The 16,960-nt window shown below is 50.3% G+C and overlaps 1 protein-coding gene and 1 long non-coding RNA gene across 3 annotated transcripts in view; one reads left to right on the top strand and one right to left on the bottom strand.

Annotated features, from left to right (window-relative positions):
- LOC134899732 (uncharacterized) overlaps positions 1–12,308 on the bottom strand; it is a 63,540-nt gene extending 51,232 nt beyond the window's left edge. Inside the window, exon 1 of the long non-coding RNA XR_010173354.1 lies at positions 12,127–12,308. This is a non-coding gene — a long non-coding RNA (uncharacterized LOC134899732). The remainder of the gene's footprint in view (positions 1–12,126) is intronic.
- Positions 12,309–12,474: 166 nt separating this feature from the next.
- TOPORS (TOP1 binding arginine/serine rich protein, E3 ubiquitin ligase) overlaps positions 12,475–16,960 on the top strand; it is a 40,763-nt gene continuing 36,277 nt past the window's right edge. Inside the window, exon 1 of one of the 2 annotated variants that reach the window (XM_063914192.1) lies at positions 12,475–12,778. In XM_063914192.1, coding sequence (XP_063770262.1) covers positions 12,659–12,778 — 120 coding nt within the window. In that variant the 5' untranslated portion in view covers positions 12,475–12,658. Of the gene's footprint in view, positions 12,779–12,829; positions 12,927–16,960 lie in introns of those variants that run through there. The other variant, XM_063914193.1, reaches the window with a different exon arrangement.

The raw sequence follows: 16,960 nt of genomic DNA on the forward strand, positions 1-16,960 counted from the left end.
CGTCTCTGGAGGCCGCACCGGATCGAGATTTTGGCGGGTCCCGCATAGGGGGCCCTCTTACCTCCTCCCGATGATGCGGCCACGAGAGAGAGCAGCAGCGGTGATGTGTGCCTGAAGGGACCGGAGCGCCTCCGCTGTAAGTACCCGGCAACCAGGGCGCGGGAGTATACAGCGCCGCTTGGGGCGGTAAAGGAGCCGCAGCACAATATGTCAAACTGACATATAGCACTTTTAAGTGCCTGTGCTGTGGCCCTTGAAGTCTTCTTTCTTCAGAAAAGCTCTTTTCAGGGCTGCCTAGCGCAGCCCTCCCTGTAAGCTGCCTGCACTGCAGGCACCAATTTACAAACTGAGCTCCAGTGCCTGGAGGCGGGGATATAGAGGAGGCGGTGCAAGGCATCCTGGGAACAGTGAAAGCTTTAGCCTTTTGGTGCCTCGGATCAAGATCCAACTCTACACCCCGATGTTATTCCCTGTCAAATACCAGTGTAACCCGCTGCAGAAACACCCATTTTCAGGGGTTAACTGCAAATATTAAGTATCCCATGAATGTATGACAGAGGGACTGCAGTGATTATTACCTTATTGCTATCTGATCTGCCAGGTGAACCCTTTATAAATAAAAGGGAGGGCCTGGGCATGATGTAGCATGAATAAATTGGATTTTAATTACCTATCAGTAAATCCTTTTCTCGTAGTCCGTAGAGGATGCTGGGGTCCACATTAGTACCATAGAGTATCGACTGGTCCACTAGGAGCCATTGGCACTTTAAGAGTTTGAGAGTGTGGGCTACCTCCTCCCTCTATGCCTCTCCTACCAGACTCAGTCTAGAAACTGTGCCCGAGGAGACAGACATCTTCGAGAGAAGGATTTAAAACAGATAGTGGCGAGATTCACACCAGCTCACACATACAAGGCACATCAAGCTAACCAGCTTGAAACTCAGCAACCGCTGAAACATTACTTACCAAGTAACAATGCAGTACGTAACTAAAAACCAAAGTTGTACTGAACCAGATAACCACTGCAGGAAAACGAAGCGCTGGGCGGGCGCCCAGCATCCTCTACAGACTACGAGAAAAGGATTTACCAGTAGGTAATTAAAATCCTATTTTCTCTTACGTCCTAGAGGATGCTGGGGTCCACATTGCTACCATGGGGATGTACCAAAGCTCCCAGAACGGAAGGGAGAGCACGGAGGCTCCTGCAGGACTGATTGACCAAACTTAAGGTCCTCAGAGGCCAAAGTATCGAACTTGTAGAACTTTGCAAACGTGTTCAACCCCGACCAAGTAGCCGCTCGGCAGAGTTGTAAAGCCGAGACACCCCGGGCAGCCGCCCAGGAAGAACCCACCTTACGAGTAGAGTGGGCCTTAACAGACGTAGGACACGGCAAGCCTGCCGTAGAATACGCATGCTGGATAGTGAACCTGATCCAGCGAGAAATCGTCTGCTTAGAAGCAGGACACCCAATTTTCTCGGGATCATACAGGACAAACAGAGAGTCCGATTTTCTGTGACGAGCAGTCCTCCTCACATAGATTTTTAGAGCCTTACTACATCTAAGGACTTTGATGAAATTGAAGAGTCAGTCGTAACTGGCACCACAATAGGTTGGTTGATATGAAATGCCGACACTACCTTCGGAAGAAACTGCTGACGTGACCGGAGCTCCGTTCTATCTTCATGGAAGATAAAGTATGGGCTTTTACATGACAAAGCCCCTAACTCCGACACACGTCTAGCAGAATCTAAGGCCAACAAAGTAACAGCCTTCCACGTGAGAAACTTGATCTCAGCCTCCTGTAGAGGCTCAAACCAGTCCAACTGGAGGAACTGCAACACCACATTAAGATCCCAGAGCGCCGTAGGCGGTACAAAGGGAGGTTGGATGTGCAGAACTCCCTTCAAAAAAGTCTGAACCTCAGGGAGGGCAGCCAACTGTTTCTGGAAGAAAATGGATAGGGCCGAAATCTGGACCTTTACGGATCCTAACCTCAGGCCCATATCCACACCTGCTTGCTGGAAGATGAGAAACAGTCCCAGTTGAAACTCCACCGTAGGAAACTTCTTGGACTCACACCAAGATACATATTTTTTCCAAATACGATGGTAATGTTTAGACGTTACTCCTTTCCTAGCCTGTATCAGGGTAGGAATAACCTTGTTCGGAATGCCCTTCCGAGCTAGTATCTGGCGTTCAACCTCCATGCCGTCAAACGTAGCCGTGGTAAGTCTTGATAGGAGAATGGCCCCTGCTGCAGCAGGTCCTCACGAAGAGGAAAAGGCCTCGGCTCTTCTAGCAGGAGATCCAGAAGATCCGCGTACCAAGACCTTCTTGGCCAGTCCGGAGCAATGAGGATTGCCTGAACTCTTCTTCTCCTTATGAGTTTGAGAACTCTTGGAATGAGTGGAAGTGGAGGAAACACGTACACCAACTGGAACACCCATGGAGTCACTAGGGCGTCCACCGCCACTGCTTGCGGGTCCCTCGACCTGGAACAATAACGCCAAAGCTTCTTGTTGAGACGAGAGGCCATCATGTCAATTTGGGGTACGCCCCAAAGATCTGTTACCTCCTTGAACACCTCCGGATGGAGACCCCACTCCCCTGGATGGAGATCGGGTATACTGAGGAAGTCCACTTCCCAGTTGTCTACTCCCGGAATGAAGATTGCTGACAGCGCCAACGCGTGTTTTTCTGCCCAGAGGATGATTCTTGTTACCTCTGACATTGCAGCTCTGCTTTTCGTTCCGCCCTGTCGGTTTATGTAAGCCACTGTCGTTACATTGTCCGACTGCACTTGAATGGCCCGATTTCTCAGAAGATAGGCCGCTTGGAGAAGACCGTTGTAGACAGCTCTTAGTTCCAGAATGTTTATCGGTAGGCCGGCTTCCTGACTTGACCACCTTCCTTGGAAGGTTTCCCCTTGAGTGACTGCGCCCCAGCCCCATCCGTGGTTAGAAGGATCCAGTCCTGAATCCCGAACCTGCGGGCCTCCAGAAGGTGAGGTAATTGTAGCCACCAGAGGAGTGAAATCCTGGCCTTTGGCGACAGATGTATTCTCTGGTGCATGTGGAGATGGGATTCCAACCACTTGTCCAGGAGATCCAGTTGGAAAGACCGAGCATGAAACCTCCCGTACTGCAGAGCCTCGTAAGAGGCCACCATCTTCCCCAGAAGGCGAATGCACTGATGAACCGACACCCGGGCTGGCTTCAGGACATCCCGGACCATTGTTTGTATCACCAACGCTTTTTCCTCTGGAAGAAACACCCTCTGTACTTCCGTGTCGAGGAGCATTCCCAGAAAGGACAACCTCCTGGTTGGTTCCAAATGTGATTTTGGAAGATTCAGGATCCAACCCTGTTCCTTGAGTAGACGGGTCGTGAGAACAATGGACTGTAACAGCTTCGCCTTGGACGATGCCTTTATCAGCAGATCGTCCAGATATGGAATTATGTTCACCCCCTGTCTGCGGAGGAGAACCATAATTTCCGCCATCACCTTGGTGAATACCCTCGGTGCTGTGGAGAGGTCGAATGGCAGGGCCTGGAATTGAAAATGACAGTCCAACAGTGCGAATCGGAGATAAGCCTGATGCGGGGGCCAAATCGGAATGTGGAGGTACGCATCTTTGATATCCAGGGATACCAGGAATTCCCCCTCCTCCAGACCTGATATCACCGCCCTTAGAGACTCCATTTTGAACTTGAACTCCCTCAGGAAGGGGTTTAGCGATTTTAAGTTCAGAATGGGTCTGACCGAACCATCCGGTTTCGGTACCACGAAAAGGTTCGAATAGCAACCTTTGATTTGCATATGGGGTGGGACTGGTACAATAACCTGTGCCTCCATCAACTTGTGAATGGCCCCCTGCAGGATAGCCCTGTCTGCCAGCGAAGTTGGCAAGCCTGATTTGAAGAATCGTTGAGGTGGGAGATCTTGAAATTCCAGCCTGTACCCCTGGGACACAATATCTTGCACCCAGGGATCCAGGCCGGACGACACCCAGATGTGACTGAAATGCCTGAGTCTCGCCCCCACCGGCCCCACCTCCAGGCTGCGCTGTCCACCGTAATGCTGAGGACTTTGGCGTACCTGAAGTAGGTTTCTGTTCCTGGGAACCCGCAGCAGCAGGTTTCTTGGATTTTGGCCGACCTCCCCGAAAGAAGGTGTTGGGACGGCTTAGTCTTTCTTGCTTTGGCAGTCCGAAAGGGCTGTGATGCAGCTGAAGAAAAGGGTTTCTTTGTAGCAGGTGCAGCTGAGGGAAGAAAAGGAGACTTACCTGCTGTAGCCATGGAAATCCACGCATCCAACGCTTCCCCAAAAAGAGCCTGACCTGTGTATGGTATGGTCTCCACACCTCTCCTGGATTCCGCGTCGGCAGACCACTGGCGCAGCCAAAGTTCCCTACGAGCTGAGACAGACATGGAAGATATCCCTGCAGCCGTCCCAGGTCTTTCATGGATTCTACCATAAATCCTGCCGAATCCTGAATGTTACGTAAAAACAATTCAACATCACGTTTATCCATTGTATCCAAATCCTCAAGTAACATGCCTGACCACTTTACTATAGCTTTGGAAATCCATGTACAGGCAATAGTGGGATGTAGTATCGCCCCTGAAGCCATGTATATGGATTTGAGCGTAGTATCAATTTTGCTATCAGCCGGCTCCTTTAAGGCGGTAGATCCTGGAACAGGTAAAACCACCTTTTTTGAGAGTCTGGATACAGACGTGTCCACTGTGGGTGGGTTTTCCCATTTTTTCCTATCCTCCTCATGGAAGGGGAAAGCAACCAGAACCCTTCTATGGATATGGAATTTTTTATCCGGGTTTTCCCATGCTTTTTCAAATATAGCATTTAATTCTTTGGACGCAGGGAAGATTAGCGAGGCTTTCTTACTGTCAGTGAAGTAAGCCTCCTCAACCTGCTCAGGTGTTGCATCAGCAATATTCAACACATCTCTAATAGCCTATATCATCAACTGCACCCCCTTCAGCAAGAGATGCGTCCCACCTCAGCACATGCCCATCACCGTCTGCCACGTCAGAATCGGTATCCATGTCATCTTGCATAATCTGGGCAAGAGCATGTTTGTGGGAACCTACAGTGGGGGGCCTTGAGGTAACAGAACCGGACCAAACTGCCATAGAGTTCTGTAAAACCCGAGTTTGATTCATTCTGTGCAACGCTAGTAGAAATCTGAGACATCATAGATTTGATAGAGGATAACCACTCAGGCTCCCTTGCTGGTATCTGTGCTAAAACAGTGCAATCCTGATTACATGGAATGGGATCATCCTGAGAGGACATATCCTCTGCAGCATATGACACAGAGTCCCCAGACATAGCTAAATGGAGACCACAGACACTCCACACACACATAGGGGAGGACAGAGTTTCTCCCCCAAGAATGGCAAGAGAGACACAGAGATTGGAGCCAACCCACACACAGCGCTTTCAAGGTTTAGGGAGACCCCCAACCAGTGCTGACTGTGCACCTTAATAGGACACACAGTCTGTACACAGCCCCCCCTCCCATACTACAACCCCCTGGTACCGTAAGAGATAGCTGGAGCTGAATTGGAGGGACAGCTCTCACTCACAACGCTTCTGCTGAACGCTGCTGGGTCCGCTCTGAGAAGCTCCGCCCCCTTAATGGCGCTGTCTTCCCGCTCTTCTGGAGATTATACTGGCCTGAGAAATTATGCTGGCAGCGATCCTGGGACCTTGACCGGCTTGGAGGTCAGTGTAGGGTGTAGCGCTGGCTCAGGGCGCCCCTCACAGCGCCATACTATGTACCGCTGAGCCCCGGAGCGCAGTTAGTACTGCGCTCCATACCCGGTTGCCGCCATCTTCACACCGGCTCCCCGCTTGCTTGGGGGGCCAGTGACTGACTCACCACTGATCTTCTGGCTTTGTAAGAGGGTGGCGGCATGCTGCCGGGGTGAGCAATCCACTGTGGCGGGGAACGTTCGATCCCCTCAGGAGTTCAGTGTCCTGTCAGCGGAGATAGTGGCTCAGACCCCGCAGGGCGGACACTACTCCCCTCCTTAGTCCCACGAAGCAGGGAGGCTGTTGCCAGCAGCCTCCCAGTAAAATGATAAACTCAAAAAAAAAAAACTTTACTAGAGAAACTCTGGAGAGCTCCCCTTGCTGTGAGCGGCTCCTCTGGGCACATTTTCTAAACTGAGTCTGGTAGGAGGGGCATAGAGGGAGGAGCCAGCCCACACTCTCAAACTCAAAGTGCCAATGGCTCCTAGTGGACCCGTGTATACCCCATGGTACTAATGTGGACCCCAGCATCCTCTAGGACGTAAGAGAAATGGGGCGTGGCGCAGAGTCCAGCTGCGTTATAATAAGAATTTACTCACCGGTAATTCTATTTCTCGTAGTCCGTAGTGGATGCTGGGAACTCCGAAAGGACCATGGGGAATAGCGGGCTCCGAAGGAGGCTGGGCACTCTAGAAAGATTTATGACTACCTGGTGTGCACTGGCTCCTCCCACTATGACCCTCCTCCAAGCCTCAGTTAGGACACCGTGCCCGGACGAGCAGACATAATAAGAAAGGATTTAGAATCCCGGGTAAGACTCTTACCAGCCACACCAATCACACCGTACAACTCGTGATACTATATCCAGTTTGACAGTATGAAAACAACTGAGCCTCTCAACAGATGGCTCAACAATAACCCTTTAGTTAACAGTAACTATGTACAAGTATTGCAGACAATCCGCACTTGGGATGGGCGCCCAGCATCCACTACGGACTACGAGAAATAGAATTACCGGTGAGTAAATTCTTATTTTCTCTAACGTCCTAGTGGATGCTGGGAACTCCGAAAGGACCATGGGGATTATACCAAAGCTCCCAAACGGGCGGGAGAGTGCGGATGACTCTGTAGCACCGAATGAGAGAACTCCAGGTCCTCCTCAGCCAGGGTATCAAATTTGTAGAATTTTGCAAACGTGTTTGCCCCTGACCAAGTAGCTGCTCGGCAAAGTTGTAAAGCAGAGACCCCTCGGGCAGCCGCCCAAGATGAGCCCACCTTCCTTGTGGAATGGGCATTTACAGATTTTGGCTGTGGTATGCCTGCCACAGAATGTGCAAGCTGAATTGTACTACAAATCCAGCGAGCAATAGACTGCTTAGAAGCAGGAGCACCCAGCTTGTTGGGTGCATACAGGATAAACAACGAGTCAGTTTTCCTGACTCCAGCCGTCCTGGAAACATATATTTTCAGGGCCCTGACAACGTCTAGCAACTTGGAGTCCTCCAATTCACTAGTAGCCGCCGGCACCACAATAGGCTGGTTCAGGTGAAACGCTGACACCACCTTAGGGAGAAATTGGGGACGAGTCCTCAACTCTGCCCTATCCATATGGAAAATCAGATAAGGCCTTTTACATGATAAAGCCGCTAATTCTGACACTCGCCTGGCTGAAGCCAAGGCCAATAACATGACCACTTTCCACGTGAGATATTTCAGATCCACGGTTTTAAGTGGCTCAAACCAATGTGATTTTAAGAAACTCAACATCACGTTGAGATCCCAAGGTGCCACAGGAGGCACAAACGGGGGCTGAATATGCAGCACTCCTTTTACAAAAGTCTGAACTTCAGGTACTGAAGCTAGTTCTTTTTGAAAGAAAATCGACAGAGCCGAGATCTGTACTTTAATGGAGCCTAGTTTTAGGCCCATATCCACTCCTGCTTGCAGGAAATGCAGAAATCGACCTAGTTGAAATTCCTCTGTTGGGGCCTTATTGGCCTCGCACCATGCAACATATTTTCGCCATATGCGGTGATATTGCATTGCCGTAACATCTTTCCTGGCCTTAATAAGCGTAGGAATGACTTCTTCCGGAATACCCTTTTCCTTTAGGATCCGGTGTTCAACCGCCATGCCGTCAAACGCAGCCGCGGTAAGTCTTGGAACAGACAGGGCCCCTGCTGTATCAGGTCCTGTCTGAGCGGTAGAGGCCACGGGTCCTCTGAGAGCATCTCTTGAAGTTCCGAGTACCACGCTCGTCTTGGCCAATCCGGAACCACGAGAATTGTGTTTACTCCTCCATTTCTTATTATTCTCAATACCTTTGGAATGAGAGGCAGAGGAGGGAACACATAAACCGACTGGTACACCCACGGTGTCACTAGAGCGTCCACAGCTATCGCCTGAGGGTCCCTTGACCTGGCGCAATATCTTTTTAACTTTTTGTTGAGACGGGACGCCATCATGTCCACCTGTGGCCTTTCCCAACGGTTTACCAGCATCTGGAAGACTTCTGGGTGAAGTCCCCACTCTCCCGGGTGGAGGTCGTGTCTGCTGAGGAAGTCTGCTTCCCAGTTGTCCACTCCCGGAATGAACACTGCTGACAGTGCTAGTACATAATTCTCCGCCCATCGGAGAATTCTTGTGGCTTCTGCCATCGCCATCCTGCTTCTTGTGCCACCCTGACGATTTACATGGGCGACTGCCGTGATGTTGTCTGACTGGATCAGCACCGGCTGGTGTAGGAGCAGGGCTTTTGCTCGACTTAGGGCATTGTAGATGGCCCTTAGTTCCAGAATATTTATGTGAAGGGAAGTCTCCTGACTCGACCATAGTCCTTGGAAGTTTCTTCCCTGTATGACTGCCCCCCAGCCTCGAAGGCTGGCATCCGTGGTCACCAGGACCCAGTCCTGTATTCCGAACCTGCGGCCCTCTAGAAGATGGGCACTCTGCAGCCACCACAGTAAAGACACCCTGGTTCTTGGAGACAGGGTTATTAAGCGATGCATCTGAAGATGCGATCCGGACCACTGGTCCAACAGGTCCCACTGAAAGATTCTGGCATGGAACCTGCCGAAGGGAATTGCTTCGTAAGAAGCCACCATCTTCCCCAGGACCCGTGTGCAGCGATGCACTGATACCTGTTTTGGTTTCAGGAGGTCTCTGACTAGAGATGACAACTCCCTGGCTTTCTCCTCCGGGAGAAACACTTTCTTCTGGACTGTATCCAGAATCATACCCAGGAACAGTAGCCGTGTCGTCGGAACCAGCTGTGACTTTGGGATATTCAGAATCCAGCCGTGCTGGTGCAGCACCTCCTGAGATAGTGCTACTCCCACCAACAACTGTTCCTTGGACCTCGCTTTTATTAGGAGATCGTCCAAGTACGGGATAATTAAAACTCCCTTTCTTCGAAGGAGTATCATCATTTCCGCCATAACCTTGGTAAATACCCTCGGTGCCGTGGACAGTCCAAACGGCAGCGTCTGGAATTGGTAATGGCAATCCTGTACCACAAATCTGAGGTACTCCTGGTGAGGATGGTAAATGGGGACATGTAGGTAAGCATCCTTGATGTCCAGGGATACCATGTAATCCCCCTCGTCCAGGCTTGCAATAACCGCCCTGAGCGATTCCATCTTGAACTTGAATTTCTTTATGTACGTGTTCAAGGATTTCAAATTTAAAATGGGTCTCACCGAACCGTCCGGTTTTGGTACCACAAATAGTGTGGAATAATAACCCCGGCCTTGTTGAAGTAGGGGTACCTTAATTATCACCTGCTGGGAATACAGCTTGTGAATTGCCGCTAGCACCGCCTCCCTGTCTGAGGGAGCAATCGGCAAGGCAGATTTTAGGAACCGGTGGGGTGGGGACGCCTCGAATTCCAGCTTGTACCCCTGAGATACTATTTGCAGGATCCAGGGATCCACCTGTGAGCGAAACCACTGATCGCTGAAATTTTTGAGGCGACCCCCCACCGTACCTGGCTCCGCCTGAGGAGCCCCACCGTCATGCGGCGGACTTGGAAGAAGAAGCGGGGGAGGACTTTTGCTCCTGGGAACCTGCTGTTTGTTGCAGCCTTTTTTCCCTACCTCTGCCTCTGGACAGAAAGGACCCGCCTTTTCCACGCCTGTTTTTCTGGGTCCGAAAGGACTGAACCTGATAAAACGGCGCCTTCTTAGGCTGTGAGGGGACATGGAGTAAAAATGCTGACTTCCCAGACGTTGCTGTGGAAACTAGGTCCGAGAGACCATCCCCAAATAATTCCTCACCCTTATATGGTAACACTTCCATGTGCTTTTTTGAATCCGCATCTCCTGTCCACTGGCGAGTCCATAAGCCTCTCCTAGCAGAAATGGACAATGCACTTACTTTAGATGCCAGTCGGCAGATTTCCCTCTGTGCATCTCTCATATATAAGACTGAGTCTTTTATATGGTCTATGGTTAACAGGATCGTGTCTCTGTCTAATGTGTCAATATTTTCTGACAGTTTATCTGACCACGCAGCGGCAGCACTGCACATCCAAGCTGACGCAATAGCTGGCCTAAGTAGAATGCCTGTGTGTGTGTATATACAGACTTCAGGATCGCCTCCTGCTTTCTATCAGCAGGTTCCTTGAGGGCGGCCGTATCCGGAGACGGTAGTGCCACCTTTTTAGACAAACGTGTGAGCGCTTTATCCACTCTAGGGGGTGTTTCCCAACGTGACCTATCCTCTGGCGGGAAAGGGAACGCCATTAGTACCTTCTTAGGAATTACCAATTTTTTATCAGGGAAAGCCCACGCTTCTTCACACACTTCATTTAATTCATCTGATGGGGGAAAAACTACGGGTAGTTTTTTCTCTCCAAACATAATACCCTTTTTAGTGGTACCTGTAGTTATATCAGAAATGTGTAACACCTCTTACATTGCCTCAATCATGCAGTGAATGGCCTTAGTGGGCATCAGGTTAGACTCATCGTCGTCGACACTGGTGTCAGTATCAGTGTCGACATCTGGGTCTGCTTGAGGTAGCGGGCGTTTTAGAGCCCCTGATGACCTATGCGACGAGCTGAGAAGTCGGCTGTCCCACATTTGGCATGTCGTCGATTTTTTTATATAGGGAGTCTATACGTGCACTCATTACTTTCCATAAGCCCATCCACTCAGGTGTCTGCCCCGCAGGGGGTGACATCCCTTCTAAAGGCATCTGCTCCGCCTCCACATCATTATCCTCATCAAACATGTCGACACAGCCGTACCGACACACCGCACACACACAAGGAATGCTCCGAATGAGGACAGGACCCACAAAAGCCCTTTGGGGGGACAGAGTGAGAGTATGCCAGCACACACCAGAGCGCTATATAATGCAGGGACTAACTGAGTTATGTCCCCTATAGCTGCTGTTTTATATAATATATATATTGCGCCTAAATTTAGTGCCCCCCACCTCTCTGTTTTTACCCTGTTCTGTAGTGTAGACTGCAGGGGAGAGCCAGGGAGCTTCCTTCCAGCGGATCTGTGAAGGAGAAATGGCGCCAGTGTGCTGCAGGAGATAGCTCCGCCCCTTTTCCGCGGCCTATTCTCCCGCTTTTTTCCATATTCTGGCAGGGGTATTTTCCACATATATAGCCTCTGGGACTATATATTGTGGAGTTTTTGCCAGCCAAGGTGTTATTATTGCTTCTCAGGGCGCCCCCCCCAGCGCCCTGCACCCTCAGTGACCGGAGTATGAAGTGTGTATGAGGAGCAATGGCGCACAGCTGCAGTGCTGTGCGCTACCTTGGTGAAGACTGATGTCTTCTGCCGCCGTTTTTCCGGACCTCTTCTTGCTTCTGGCTCTGTAAGGGGGACGGCGGCGCGGCTCCGGGACCGAACACCAAGGACTGGGCCTGCGGTCGATCCCTCTGGAGCTAATGGTGTCCAGTAGCCTAAGAAGCCCAATCCGGCTGCAAGCAGGCGAGTTCGCTTCTTCTCCCCTTAGTCCCTCGCTGCAGTGAGCCTGTTGCCAGCAGGTCTCACTGAAAATAAAAAACCTAAATCTATACTTTCTTTCTAAGGGCTCAGGAGAGCCCCTAGTGTGCATCCAACCTCGGCCGGGCACGAAATCTAACTGAGGCTTGGAGGAGGGTCATAGTGGGAGGAGCCAGTGCACATCAGGTAGTCATAAATCTTTCTAGAGTGCCCAGCCTCCTTCGGAGCCCGCTATTCCCCATGGTCCTTTCGGAGTTCCCAGCATCCACTAGGACGTTAGAGAAAGGAAGGCTGGGCCCGGCACAGGCATGTGCTGGCAGCTCAGCTAGGGGAACTCCTGTGCTAATAGTAAGGAGGACATTACCTATACTAGCCCTTACCAGGGAATGGAGCCACCCGAGGGCTCTCCGGCTGAGGGTGATCATGAGACGCGCAAGATCTGCAGGACGGTGACCCGGCTGCTGCCAGTCAGTGTGTTGGCGTCTGCTGTGTTCTATAGCAACCAACTCAGGCAGCAGCCGCCGCCCCCGCTCCTACCCCCTCTCCCCGTACCTGACGTCACCAAAACTGGTCGGAGGGTGCCGAGCTGCGCTGCGGCCATATTTAATATGGGCGAGCAATTACACACCAATACATGGCTATAGCATGTAACACCACCGCGCTGACACATACCAGGGCTGCTACATATAACACAGATGTTGCGGAACTTGCGGGCCGGGGCACGAATGGCACCCGCACCGCCCATGGTTTCTTACTGCTCTACAAGTCGGACCTCCGACCAGCAGAGGGCGATGAGCAGCGCAGTGTGCTGTTGCCTTGCTGGCTCCGTGCTCTATGGCAGAATCCCGGACTCCCGGCATCCCCTCGGGTCCGTCAGAGGAGGAGGCGGAGAGGAGGCCGCTTGTGTAAGATATGCTGCGGGGACATGACCATCTGACAGCCGGAACTCTCGGTGCGAGCCTCACCGGCATGCGGGAAAAGTGGAAGAGGCGCCGAAGAGCGGGCCGGAAGGAGGAGGCGGCATATGGCGCGGTATGTATCACTGCTGTACGCTGCCGGTGCCCGGGCTTCTAAAATTGCTGACGTCACAGTGCCCTGGCTATATACAGGGTGCCCGTGGAACGCAGCCACGGGTCCCCGGACTGTGGCAACGCTGATCCCCGGTACTCCTGCCAGTACGGTATATAATCAGTCTATGTGCCGTCTCTCGGGGGTGCCGTGTATAGGGGATTCTAGCATCTACCATGTATTTAGGGTGAAGCATCGTGTGTGTGTGTGTGTGTGTATATATATATATATATATATATATATATATATATATATATATATATATATATATCCCCACACCACTGTGCTGTGTTATATAAGAAGCAGCTTGGTAATAATCTTTTTTTTTTTTTTTTTTTGGTTTGTGTCTTCACACTGCTTTGTAAAGCACCTTGGTCCATGTACATAAAATGTTTGGAATGATGATCTTCATCCACGTTGGTTCTAGTTTTTGCCTTGATGCCTGGATTCATTTTCTCAAGTGCTTTGACTACTAGCGTCTTGACCTCACCTTCCCTATGCTTTGTGTCCCCCTGGGGGGTGGTCAGGGATGGACAATATGTTCACTCAGATAACTGTAATGCTCACAGCACACACATAGCATTACTTACACCCCTTTGAGACCAAAATCCTGGATCCAGTCTGGCTCACTGAATACAGATAACAAGCCGTGTCACACTGCTTCCACAGTTATCTGTTATGCTGTCTACGAGATAGCACGCTGGTATGCCTGCCAATGTATGAATGGTTAGTGGCAGGTCAGTGCAGGGGCGGCGCTGGGAGATCACATGATCTCCCAGCGCCGCCCTTCCATACACTGTGAATGGGAGCCGTATCGCATCGAAACGGCTCCTGTTCACACTACACAGCTTACCGGGTTGAACACGTGTTCAACTCGGCAAGCTACCCGGGTAGGATTCCCGGATCACTTGATCCGGGAGTTTGCAGGGGGACCCTTTTCCACTAGTAAAAAACACGGGTAAATGCGTGCCCCCGCGCATTTACCCGTGTTTTTAAAGGTAGTGGAAAAGGAGTATAAGGGGAGAGACACAGCATTAGGCTGTGGCGCTGGCAAGGATCGCTGGAGGGGGAAGTTTTCACTCCCCCACTTCGGCTAATGAGATGTTTATGCATCACATCGCTAATGAGGCAGCATGGACGGTGTAATGGGTAGCGTTACAGTCTCACAGCGCTGAGGTCATGGGTTCAATTCCCACCATGGCCCTAACTGTGTGGAGATTGTATATTCTCCCTGTTTTTACGTGGGTTTCCTCCGGGTACTCACAAGTTCTCCCCACAATACCCAAAATATATACTGGTAAGTTAATTGGCTCCAAACAAAATGAACCCTAGTGTGAATGTGTGTGCGTGTACATGTGTTAGGGAATATAGCTTGTAAGCTCCACAGGGACTAATGTGAATTGGCAAAATATTCTCTGTATAATCGCTGCGGATTATGTGTACGCTATATAAATAACTGGTAATAAATAATGCTTCCTGCTTCACCTTGGTAAAGAGGCAGGAAGCGCAATAACCGCACAATCCATGTGGGTATAAGACTTCTCCCTCCGAGTCCCTAAGCCTGGAATTATTAAAGAAAGATTTTTATCACATACCTTTTAACCACTTGCAGGGCATGGTCGCATCAGATGCGACCACACCAAGCTAGGTATTCCCTGATATGGTTGCATCTGAGGCAACCTGACAGAAAGCTCACTGTGTAGCTGCAGGAAGAGAAGCATCCCACAGCTGCCGCTCTGAGCGATCTCCAGTCACTCTGCTTCCTGGTTCGCCCAAGCTGTGTAAAATGACTAAAACCATCTAAACTCCTGCTTTGGGCTTCCAAAGTGCCAGGTTTGGACACATATTTTTTTTCTCGCACCTCAGGAGGCTGCGGCCCCTAACGGCAGAAAAAAAACTGAATTGCTGCCGTTGGGCGACCTCTAGTGATGGCCACGATAACATTTGAATCCGCATCAATGTTTGTAGCGATGTTTAAAAGGGTGTGGATCATAGGGTCGACTACACTTAGTTTGACAGTGACTAAGTCGACAAACAAAATAGGTCGACACAAGTATTAGGTTGACATGACAAAAGGTCGACATAAGTTGTTGTTGTTTTTTTAAATGTTGGTGTAATTTTTTTCATAGAATGACCGGGTACCCCAATTAGTGCACCGTGTCCCCTCGTTCCGCTGCGCTCGGCACAGGTCACTGTTCCCAATTGTAGTCCACGTAGATCGTAAGGTATGAAAAAGTTTAAAAAAAAATCAAAAAAATTGGGAAAAACTCATGTCGACCTTTTTGTCATTTAAGCCTAGAAACCCTGTCGACCTAACGCATGTCGACCTAGAGACTGGATACCATTTAATAGTATTAGATTTGTTATTTAAAGAAAATTGTATTGGGCATACTTTAAATAAATGTTTCTCTAACGTCCTAGAGGATGCTGGGGACTCCGTAAGGACCATGGGGATAGACGGGCTCCGCAGGAGACATGGGCACTTTAAGAAAGACTTTGACTCTGGGTGTGCACTGGCTCCTCCCTCTATGCCCCTCCTCCAGACCTCGGTTTGATACTGTGCCCAGAGGAGATGGGTGCACTGCAGGGAGCTCTCCTGAGTTTCCTGTAAAGAAAGTATTTTAGTTAGGTTTTTTTATTTTCAGGGAGCCTGCTGGCAACAGACTCCCTGCATCGAGGGACTGAGGAGAGAGAAACAGCCCTACTTCTCTGAGTTTCAAGGTCCTGTTTCTTAGGCTACTGGACACCATTCGCTCCAGAGGGATTGGTACGCAGGTTTCATCCTCGCCGTCCGTCCCAGAGCCGGAAGATAGAAGCCGGGTGAGTATGAGAAGAAAAGAAGACTTCAGAGGCGGCAGAAGACTTCATGATCTTCACTGAGGTAACACACAGCACTGCAGCTGTGCGCCATTGCTCCCATACACCTCACATACTCCGGTCACTGTAAGGGCGCAGGGGGGGCGTCCTGGGGTAGCCATATAAACCTCTCTAATGGCAAAAGTACCTATATACATGTACAGCTGGGCACTGTACATGTATATAAAGAGCCCCCGCCATATTTTGAAGTATTTTGAGCGGGACAGAAGCCCGCCGCTGAGGGGGCTGGACTTCTCCCTTCTCACTCACCAGCGCCATTTTCTCCACAGCACAGCTCTGAGAGGAAGCTCCCCGGACTCTCCCCTGCTTACTGACGGTGACAGTGGGTTTTCAAGAGGGGGGGGGGGGCACATAATTGGCTTATGGAAAGTTATAACAGCGTTACTGGGTAAACATTCTGTGTTTTTTACTGGGTCACATAGCGCTGGGGTGTGTGCTGGCATACTCTCTCTCTGTCTCTCCAAAGGGCCTGGTGGGGAACCTGTCTTCAGAAAAGAACTTCCCTGTGTGTGTGGGGTGTGTCGGTACGCGTGTGTCGACATGTATGAGGTTGAAGGCTCACCTAAGGAGGAGGGGGAGTGTATGAATGTAAGGTCCCCGTCGGCAGCGCCGACACCTGACTGGATGGATATGTGGAATGTCTTAAGTGCAAATGTGAATTTATTGCACAAAAGATTAGACAAAGCTGAGGCTAGGGAACAGTCAGGAAGTCAAACCATGCCTGTCCCAATGTCGTCGGGACCTTCGGGGTCTCAGAAGCGCACACTATCCCAAATAGTTGACACAGATACCGACACGGATTCAGACTCCAGTGTCGACTACGATGATGCAAAATTATAGCCAAAAGTGGCTAAGGGTATTCGATATATGATTATTGCAATAAAAGATGTTTTGCATATCACAGAGGAACCCCCTGTCCCTGACACGAGGGTATACATGTATAAAGGTAAAAAGCCTGAGGTCACCTTTCCATCTTCGCATGAGCTGAACGAATTATGCGAAAAGGCTTGGGAAACCCCAGACAAGAGACTGCAGGTTCCCAAAAGGATTCTTATGGCGTATCCTTTCCCACAAAAGGATAGAATACGATGGGAATCCTCTCCTAAGGTGGACAAGGCATTGACACGCTTATCAAAAAAGATAGCGTTGCCATCCCAAGATACGGCTACTCTTAAGGATTCTGCTGATCGCAAGCAGGAGGTTACCATGAAGTCCATTTATGCACATTCTGGTACATTACTTAGACTGGCAATGGCGTCGGCCGGGGTT

The sequence above is a fragment of the Pseudophryne corroboree genome, chromosome 1 (genome assembly GCF_028390025.1).
Source record: "Pseudophryne corroboree isolate aPseCor3 chromosome 1, aPseCor3.hap2, whole genome shotgun sequence".
NCBI classification, from domain to species: Eukaryota; Metazoa; Chordata; class Amphibia; order Anura; family Myobatrachidae; genus Pseudophryne; species Pseudophryne corroboree.